General features: G+C 46.3%; 1 protein-coding gene across 1 annotated transcript; it reads right to left on the minus strand.

Annotated features, from left to right (window-relative positions):
- Positions 1–7385: 7385 nt before the first annotated feature.
- LOC126992457 (ribonuclease E-like) lies at positions 7386–8462 on the minus strand. Its single transcript, XM_050851204.1, has 2 exons — positions 8144–8462; positions 7386–8029 (listed from the first exon to the last, which is right to left on the minus strand). The coding sequence occupies exons 1-2, from the start codon at positions 8417–8419 to the stop codon at positions 7604–7606; spliced, it is 702 nt and encodes a 233-aa protein (XP_050707161.1). The 5' UTR covers positions 8420–8462; the 3' UTR covers positions 7386–7603.
- Positions 8463–9943: the final 1481 nt, after the last annotated feature.

A 9943-nucleotide genomic window follows, 5' to 3' on the forward strand; every position in this document is an offset into this window, starting at 1 on the left:
TTTTTCTTCTTCTTCTTTTTCTTCTTCTTGTTCTTATTCTTGTTCTTCTTTCTTTTTCGTCTTTTTCTTTCCTCCTCCTCCCTCCTCCTCCTCCTCCTCTTATGTAATACTTAAATTGCTATCTTTAACTTCTCATTAACCTCTCGAATCTAAATTGTTTACTTATATATTTTCACTTGGTTCTCTTAGTTTTGTTCCTTTCGTTCATTTCAGCATTTTGTTTTAGTTGTTGTTAAAGTTATTATTTTTGTTGTTGTTGCAAACGGTCTGTCTGTCTTTCAGTTGACATACCAGTTAGATTATTTGTCCGTGCCTGTCTGTCTTTTAGTGTTTTTCCGTCTCTTGCCTGTCTGTAAGTGTATCTGAGTGTGTGTATGTGTGTGTATTTCTGTCTCTGTCTGTCTGTCTGTCTGTCTGTCTCTCTCTCTCTCTCTCTCTCTCTCTCTCTCGTCCCCCATTCGGAGTCTGGGGACACTTCTTAAAACTTGGTGTGTTTCGGAAAAAAAAGAAACTTGAAGGCGCCCTGTGTGGTTTTCTTTATTTTCTTTCTCTTACTTTCTCTCCTCCTCAGCATTTCTATTTTCTTCTTTACTTTCTTCTTCTTCCTCCCTCTCAGGTTTTCTTTTAATCTGCGTTTCATTTTCTTTTTCTTTTCTTTTTTCTTAGTTGAGTGTGTGTGTATGTGTCTGTGTGTGGGGGTGTGTGTGTGTGTTCCCCAACACACACACACACACACACACACACACACACACACACACACACACACACACACACACACACACACACACACACACACACACACACACACACACACACACACACACACACACACACACACACACACACACACACACACAGAGGAGGGTTGGTCTTCCTTTCCCTTGAGGATTCACTGTCTTGTGTCCTTGGAAGGGAAAGAGGACGACGAAGGGGAGAGGAAGAGTGAAAGGGAACTAGGGGGGAGAGAGAGAGAGAGAGAGAGAGAGAGAGAGAGAGAGAGAGAGAGAGAGAGAGAGAGAGAGAGTGAGTGTGTGTAAGGGAGTTAGGAGAGCTAATGGAGGTTTCAGACCAGAGGAGGAGGAGGAGGAGGAGGAGGAGGAAGCAAGTGGGCGTAGTTTGGGAGCCTGGGAGGTTAGGTATTATAGGCAGGTCATCCACTCCTAAAAACTCGAATGTTTGTGTGTGTGTGTGTGTGTGTGTGTGTGTGTGTGTGTGTGTGTGTGTGTGTGTGTGTGTGTGTGTGTGTGTGTTCTCTTTCCACTTCTTCCACTTTCCATTCTTGTGTTTCTTTCTTATTTTCATTTTGTGACCCTGTTTTTTTCCCTTGTTTTCATCCGTCCCTTCTTCCTGTTCTTATGCGATTTTTGTTATTTTTCTTCCCCTGTTCATCCTTCCCTGCATACTCCTTTCATTTTCTATTTTTCTCTTTCATTCACTCGTCTCCTACGCCCTCAATTTCTTCCCTTCTTCTTTGTATCGCCCGTCATTCGTGTACAACTTGATATTTCACTCGCATTTATTTTACCGTTGCGTTACCAGTCGTGTTTTCCCTTTCCGACCATCCCTTTTATCCTTATTTCCGCCACTGTTTTGCGCTAAGTTCTTTGTTTTCCCGACCCGTTCAATTTTCTGCCTCGCGAATTTGAAGAGTGCCAGTGTCAAAATGTTTCGTTCCTCTTCTTTCGTTCACACACACACACAGACGCACACACACACACAGACAACCAACCCCAACATGCACACACACACACACACACACACACACACACACACACACACACACACACACACACACACGCACATACACACAAAACCTTTCCCATACTGAGTGCCGTGAGCAGAACAAGTGTACGTACGTTTGGAAAGAAGATCCATTTTACAGAGGTCTAATTTTTTTACTATTTTTATTTTCCCATCCCCTTCACCATCTTGTTGTCAGGCGGCGAGGGAGCGGTGGCATAGCACGTGTTTTGTTTGTGTTTTTTATTATTTTATTTTCATGTTGTTTGTCGAAGGTGGTAGAGTGTGGATGTCATGTTAGAGAGAGAGAGAGAGAGAGAGAGAGAGAGAGAGAGAGAGAGAGAGAGAGAGAGAGATAATTACTCATAAACATGGTGTCGGTGATGCAGAGGGAAACAAAGAAAGAAAACTCCTTAGGTATTTTAGGTTGGTGCAGGAGTGCCAGCATGAGCCTCCTCCTCCTCCTCCTCCTCCTCCTCCTCCTCCTCCTCCTCCTTCTCCTCCTCCTCCTCCTCCTCCTCCTCCTCCTCCTCCTCCTCCTCCTCCTCCTCCACGTATTAGGCCAGGTGCGAGGAGGAAGTTGAGATAATTGGTGCCTCATTAGCCATTAATTAGCAGCTATCTTTTTGTTGTTGTTGTTGTCGTTGTTGTTGTTGGTGGTGAGGGTGGTGGTAGTGGTGGTGGTGTTGGTGTTGCTTTTGGGGGTGTTGTGTTCTTGTTGTTGTTGGTGTTGTTGGTGGTGAGGGTGGTGGTAGTGGTGGTGGTGTTTGTGTTGATGTTGGTGGAGTTGGTGTTGCTTTTGGGGGTGTTGTGTTCTTGTTGTTGTTGTTGGTGTTGTTGTTGGTGGTGATGGTGGTGAAGGTGATGTTTTTTTATTATGTTTGGTCCTGTATTAATGGTAGTAGTGGTGGTGATGGTGATGATGATTGTGGTGGTGGTAATGATGGTGCTAGGGAGACTTATATACTTTGGGAAACTAAATATAAAAAAAAGTAAATTTCATAGGCGTTGCTGTGCACCATGGCCCCCCCCCCCCCGGCCTGTGTCGTGTGTGTGTGTGTGTGTGTGTGTGTGTGTGTGTGTGTGTGTGTGTGTGTGTGTGTGTGTGTGTGTCTGTCATACTTCCCCGTCTGTCTGAACCAACTATAAACAATGGGTTCAAAATCCTGAAAACATTATCTCTACTCTCCCTCCTTTCGTCTCTTAACCACTCTCTCTCTCAATAAATAAATAAATGAAAAAAAAAAAAAACTTACTACATCCTGCTTTATCCGTGTCCTCTCATCCGTGCTCTTTCATTTTTCCTGCTTTTTTTCTTCTTTCCCCTCCTCTCCTTCACTCCATCATGATATAAGTGTAGGCCTCCCTCCTTCTCGGCCTCTCTCCATTTCCAACAAAGTAATGCCCTGACCCCACCACCACCACCACCACCACCATCACCAGTACACCCACACCAACAGTAGAAATAATAGCAGTGCATGTGGGGGTGTTGATGTTTGACCGAAGTCGCTTGGTTGAAGATCTAGACTCGATGATGGTTGAAAATTGTTGGCAGCGTCTTGTGGTGGGACTCGAACTCGGGACCTCGGAATCACTACATCGGCGCGCTGACGACTCGACCACCGCCTCCCCGTTCTCTCCTTCGTATTAATTCCCTTCCTCTCTGTCTCCCAATTCTTATTTGTGGCTTTTCTGTGTTTTTTCATTTCTCTGATCTTTTTCGTAACTCCCTTTCTCTTCCCCCTTTTTTAATTTTGTTTCTTTGTACCTTAAACCCCCACTCCCTCTCTCTCTCCTTGTTACCTTTGTTCTATGTCTCGAAACTTTTTCCTGTCCTTTCTTTCTTTCTCGTTCTCTCCTTTTTATTTCGTTTCTCTTGCTTTCCTTCCCCTTCCTGTGCTCCAACTCGCGAATTTTTCCCCTCCTCCTCTCTTTCTTGACTGTCATTTTATATACTATTTTAATTTTTTTTCCTGCATTCCTCTGCTTGCTTGCTTCCTTCATTTTTTTCTGTTCGTCGTATATTCTATTTTTCATATTTTATCATTCATACAATTATTTTTTCATATTTTACTTAGTCCGTCATTCAGCTAGTTATTTTTTTTCTCTTTTTACATTCCTATTCTTTCCCTTTCTCTCTTTCTCCGGTTTCTTATCCTTTATCCCCACTCACGCCTTTCTCTTTCCCATTTCTGCTTGAATTTGCTTGTTGCCTGTTGCACCTCTCTCTCTCTCATTCTGCACTTCCTACCCTTTTTCTCCTTTCATGCCTTTCTTTTACTCTAAACATATCCCTCTTTTTATTTATTTCCTTCCTTTTCATCAGTTCGTTCCTCTGGTTCCTCTGGTAATTCGTCCTCTGGTACCTTCCCACCCTCCCTTTTTTTTATCAAGGGTAGAGTAAGAAGAGGAAGTCGGTTAGTGGAGAAGGTAAGACGATGGGAGTGTATAGCTGTATGGTGTATGTCTGGTATGGTGTTGATTCGTTGCATTCTCCCTCTCTTTGCCTATCTTCCTCCCTTTCTCTCTTTCTTTCCCACCGTGCCTCCACCACTCCCTTCAACCCTGTAATCACCACCGTCGGCCTCATTCCTCCCCTACATTGCCCACACGTCACGCTGCAGCAGGGGAAGTGTAGGGCAAAGGTAAAGTTGAGGGAGGTGCATCTGAATTTTGCTCAGTGGCTTGCCTTGTGTTCTCCCTCCCTTCCTTGCTTCCTTCCTTCCTTCCTTCCTTCCTTCCATCTCTGACTGACTGACTGACTGGGTGACTGACTGACTCTCTGCTTGACTTCTTGACTGGTTGACTCATTGACTATTCTCAGTTTGCCTGTGTGTGTGTTTTATGTCACACACACACACACACACACACACACACACACACACACACACACACACACACACACACACACACACACATATACACATACACATATACACACACACACACACACCTAGGAGGCACATTACTCAGAACACTCCGCTTCTTCCTGAGGTGGAGGTAAACCAGCACACTTACCTCCATCCCTCCTTCTCTCGCTTGTAAGGAGTTGAAAGGAGGGAGGTGAAGGAAGAAGGTGAGGGGGGGGGGGGGGAAGGGGCACTCGACCGTCCTTCACCTTTATATACAGGTAGAAGGAGGAGGAAAATAAAGGAAGAAAGGAAGGAAGTAGGGAGGGAAGGAGGGAGGGAATAAATAAAGAAAAAAAAGGTACCTAAGAAAGAAAGAATAGAAGGAAGGAAGGAAGGAAGGAAGGAAGGAAGGAAGGAAGGAGGAAAGGAAGGAAGGAAGGAAGGAAGGAAGGAAGGAAGGAAGGAAGGAAGGAGGGAATAAAGAAAGAAAATAAGAAAAAAGAAGGTAAGAAAGAAAGAATGGAAGGAAGGAAGGAAGGAAGGAAGAAAAAATAAAGAAAGGAGAAAAGAGGTAAACTAGAGCTCTTTTCACTAAAGTACCAAAAGTGCCACCACGACCACCACCACCTCCACCACTACTTCTCCCCCACACCCTGACTATCCCCGGGCTGGGTCGGGTCACTGGGTACTCGCTGCCTGACCTACTCCTCGGGTTGTTGGGCTTGCTGGTCACTCCCGTACCCAGGTGTTAACGTCTACCTGAAGGCGCTGGAAGGGGGAGGAGTGGGGGAGAAGGAGTGGGTGGGTGGGGGGAGAAGAAGAGCGAAGATTCGTACTTGTGGGTTTTTATTTTCATTTATTTTTTTCGTACCGAGTTTATTTTTAGGGTTTCTTTTCGGCACTTGGTCCTTTTTTTGTGTGTTTGTTTCCAAGTTATTTTCGTACTGCTTCGTTTTCTTCTTTTGGGTCCCTTTAAGTACGTCGAGCTACAGGACCATTTTTTTTTCTCCACGGATTCGGTACCAAGAACGCTTTCCTACCCGAGCGTGAATGGCCGCCCCTTTAGTATGCATTGGACCGACCCAGGCATGCTCGTGGCCGCGTGGTGGGTTTAATGCAGCCGTCGTAGTCAGACTCAGCCATGAAGTCAGGTAAGGCGGGGTCCGCTTTGGGAGTCCCCTGGCCACAGCGCTGCCAAACATAGCCTTCGGAGTCAGGACAGCCGTTGGAGTAGCTGTCAAAGCCTGTCATCGCGCGTGGAGGTGAGGGAGGAAGTGACATGGGTCGGTATTATGACACTTTGGTTTCTCACATCAGCTATTTCTAAAGGTCGGAGAGGGGGCCAGGCGGGTTCTAATGAGTGTTTCTTCAGGTTCATGGTACAGAGGAAGGGTCAAACTACCACCAGGGCCATAAAACTACTCCTGGAAATGCTTAAAACGCCTACGAAAGCCTTTTCAGATATGTGTTTTTGGACGACGAAATGTCTTATAATACAATCCATGGTGTCCTTGATGGCTGACATCTTCGGAAAGCAACGATGTCACGTGTTATTGAATTTATACGATTCATAGCTGTTATTCTATAAAGAGACACATTAATAGCACTATATAGCTTTATTTAATGTATGGAGAATATTCGATACACAATTTCAAATAGTAAATAGTAAATTCATTTATTTGTTATTTCGCTCGTATTAAATAGATGAATGAGTGGAAATGTCCGGAGGGGGAAATGTTCAAAAGGGAATATGTTAAGGGGGGAGTATGTCCGGCACCCACTACTACTACTACTACTACTACTACTACTACTACTACTACTACTACTACTACTACTACTACTACTACTACTACTACTACTACTTCTACTAATACTTTTACTACCACTACCACTGTACTACTATACTACTACTACTACTACCACTACTGCTACTACTACTACTATTACTAAACTATTTGCTACATGGTAAGGCCAACATTTGATATCGTTTGTCTTATGTAAAATCTGAAGCGGTCTTCGTAGCCACGCATGAAGGCAGGGCCGTATACCTCACAGTCCATCGGGGACCCTCCACTAATACCCGAGGGGTCCCCCGTTAAATGTAAATGTTCGTGGGTCTTGTAAGCGGGAAAAAGCTTCATAAAACTACATGCATTCATCTAAAACAGTATGTTCCAAAATAGAGCATAAAATTTAGTAAGTTTTTCAACTCGGTCAAACATGTGCCCATTTGCTTAACTATAAAGGAATAGATAAAATATTCTTAATTCTTTTGAATGGCAACTATTCGCAAATAAATCTTGATAAGTAAGAAAATATAATGCACTCTTAGCCATGGGTCGTTAGATCAATATAGATTTGTTAAACATGCAGGCAGGAATTGGTTTGCTAATAGAATGGTAGACGAATGGAAGAGACTTGGCAGTCGTGCATGTGGTGAATTTCACTGTGATAGGCACACTATTATTAATAGGTAAGGTAAATTCATTAATAGGATAATAGTTTTATTGTAAAGGTTTTCATTGATAAGATAAGAAATACAGCTGGAGCTCCTCCCCTGAAGGTGTAATAAGAGCGACGGTCACTAAAGGGTGTCTCGCTCCCCGGGAGTGTGGCTCACGATGTGGCTCGCGCCTGCGCCGGGGGTCACTGGTGAGTGTGTTACCAGGCTGCTTAGTGAAGCAAGACAATGTACGCAACGACAGCACAGATGGCCGTGACGTCCAGGAAGGCATCATCTCATCAGACCAGTCATCACTGGTTATCAATTCGAGGGCATCCCATGAATCATCCTCATCAGACCAGTCATTACTGGTTATCAATTCGAGGGCATCCCATGGATCATCATCCTCATCAGACCAGTCATTACTGGTTATCAATTCGAGGGCATCCCATGGATCATCATCCTCATCCTCATCAGACCAGTCATTACTGGTTATCAATTCGAGGGCATCCCATGGATCATCATCCTCATCAGACCAGTCATTACTGGTTATCAATTCGAGGGCATCCTATGGATCATCATCCTCATCAGACCAGTCATTACTTGTTATCAATTCGAGGGCATCCCATGGATCATCATCCTCATCAGACCAGTCATTACTGGTTATCAATTCGAGGGCATCCCATGCATCATCATCCTCATCGGTGATGGCGGCCACCGATTCGGCGGATGCCCATGGATCATCAGCCTCATCAGACCAGTCATTACTGGTTATCAATTCGAGGGCATCCCATGCATCATCATCCTCATCGGTGATGGCGGCCACCGATTCGGCGGATGCCCATGGATCATCATCCTCATCAGACCAGTCATCACTGGTTATCAATTCGAGGGCATCCCATGGATCATCATCCTCATCGGTGATGGCGGTCACCGATTCGGCGGATGCCCATGGATCATCACCCTCATCAGACGAGTCATCACGGGTCGTCACCTCAAAGAGTGCCCATGTATCATCACCCTCATCAGGCGAGTCATCACGGGTCATTGCTTCAAAGGCTGGCCATGGATCATCAGCTTCATCAGACGAGTCATCACGGGTCGTCACTTCAAAGAGTGCCCGTGTATCATCACCCTCATCGGGCGAGTCATCACGGGTCATTGCTTCAAAGGCTGGCCATGGATCATCAGCTTCATCAGACGAGTCATCACGGGTCGTCACTTCAAAGAGTGCCCATGAATCATCAGCCTCCACGGACCAGTCATCACGGGTCATTGCTTCAAAGGCTGCCCATGAATCATCAGCCTCATCGGTGATGGCGGTCACCAATTCGGCGGCTGCCCATGAATCATCAGCCTCCACGGACCAGTCATCACGGGTCATTGCTTCAAAGGCTGCCCATGAATCATCAGCCTCATCGGTGATGGCGGTCACCACCGGCGGGTGCCCGCGGATCATCAGCCTCCACGGACCAGTCATCACGGGTCATTGCTTCAAAGGATGCCCATGAATCATCAGCCTCATCGCTGATGGCGGACACCACCGGCGGGTGCCCATGGATCATCAGCTTCCACGGACCAGTCATCACGGGTCATTGCTTCAAAGGCTGCCCATGAATCATCAGCCGCGACCATCGGTGATGGCGGTCACCACCCGGCGGGTGCCCGAATCATCAGCCTCCACGGACCAGTCATCACGGGTCATTGCTTCAAAGGCCGCCCATGAATCATCAGCCGCGACCATAGCAGCGGAGGTCACCAAGTCTGGGCTGCCCATGAATCATCGGCCTCCACGGACCAATCATCACGGGTCATTGCTTCAAAGGTTGCCCATGAATCATCAGCCTCGACCATAGCAACAGAGGTCACTAAGTCTGGGGCTGCCCATGAATCATCAGCCTTCATTGACCAGTCATCATGGGTCGTCACTTCAAAGGCTGCCCATGCATCATCCTCATCGGTCCTGGCCACCCGTCAGTGGCCGCATCGCGGTGCAGGGCTCATTGCCTGGACGGGCTCGCCACCGCCTCCTGTTGCACCGGAGGCTGGTGAAGGCGGGCCCGTCGTCACAGAAGAGGGAGAAGTGGAGGCCGCTGATGTTGTCCAGCAGCCAGGCCAGCGGCATGGAAGAGGTGAAGACTGGCTTCCTAAGCGAGGCGCATTGCACCCTGACGGCCGCGTTGCCGTCTTTCTTGCACAGCTTCGCTAAGGGCACACGCAGTCACCCTCGGCGTGGCAGCCTTGAATCCCTGCGACGCAAGACCAGCCTTCCACGGGAGCTTGACGGAGGCGACCGTACGCCTCTTCAGGCAGCAGGTGGAGTCCTTGCACGAGAGCTTGATGGAGTCCACCAGGAGGAGCCTCGCCCAGGGTTACCCACACGTTGAATTTCTGTCGAGTTGCAGAGTTTCCATCGTTGTTTGATGTGATACAAAAAAATTATCCGAATATTGAGGAAATCGGTGTTAGGTAATAAAAGGAGGTGCTATGTCCATGAAGACCGACTGGCTTCCAGCAAATTCTTTCTGCTATAATCTTGCCTAGTCGGCTAAGTAGTGCAGTTCACGCGTTCGGATGGCGGGTGACAGGCTGTTGCTAAACTATAAAGGAATAGATAAAATATTCTTAATTTTTTGAATGACAACTATTCGCAAATAAATCTTGATAAGTAAGAAAAATAACCTTCCATAACTTTTATTTCATGCATAATGCGTGGATAATATGCCTTGGTTCTTCATACATTAGTTATTTCCAGTGTGTCGCGTAGGTACTCTTTCCTCCATATCTGTTCCCTTTATCCCGTGTCCGTCCATTGCGATTTCTTAATTTTAGTTGCCTTTCTGCCTACTTCTTCACACCCCTGGATTGTTACCAATGAGACCAGAGGACATCCAATACCTACTTTTTT

Source organism: Eriocheir sinensis, unplaced genomic scaffold (assembly GCF_024679095.1).
Source record: "Eriocheir sinensis breed Jianghai 21 unplaced genomic scaffold, ASM2467909v1 Scaffold468, whole genome shotgun sequence".
NCBI classification, from domain to species: Eukaryota; Metazoa; Arthropoda; class Malacostraca; order Decapoda; family Varunidae; genus Eriocheir; species Eriocheir sinensis.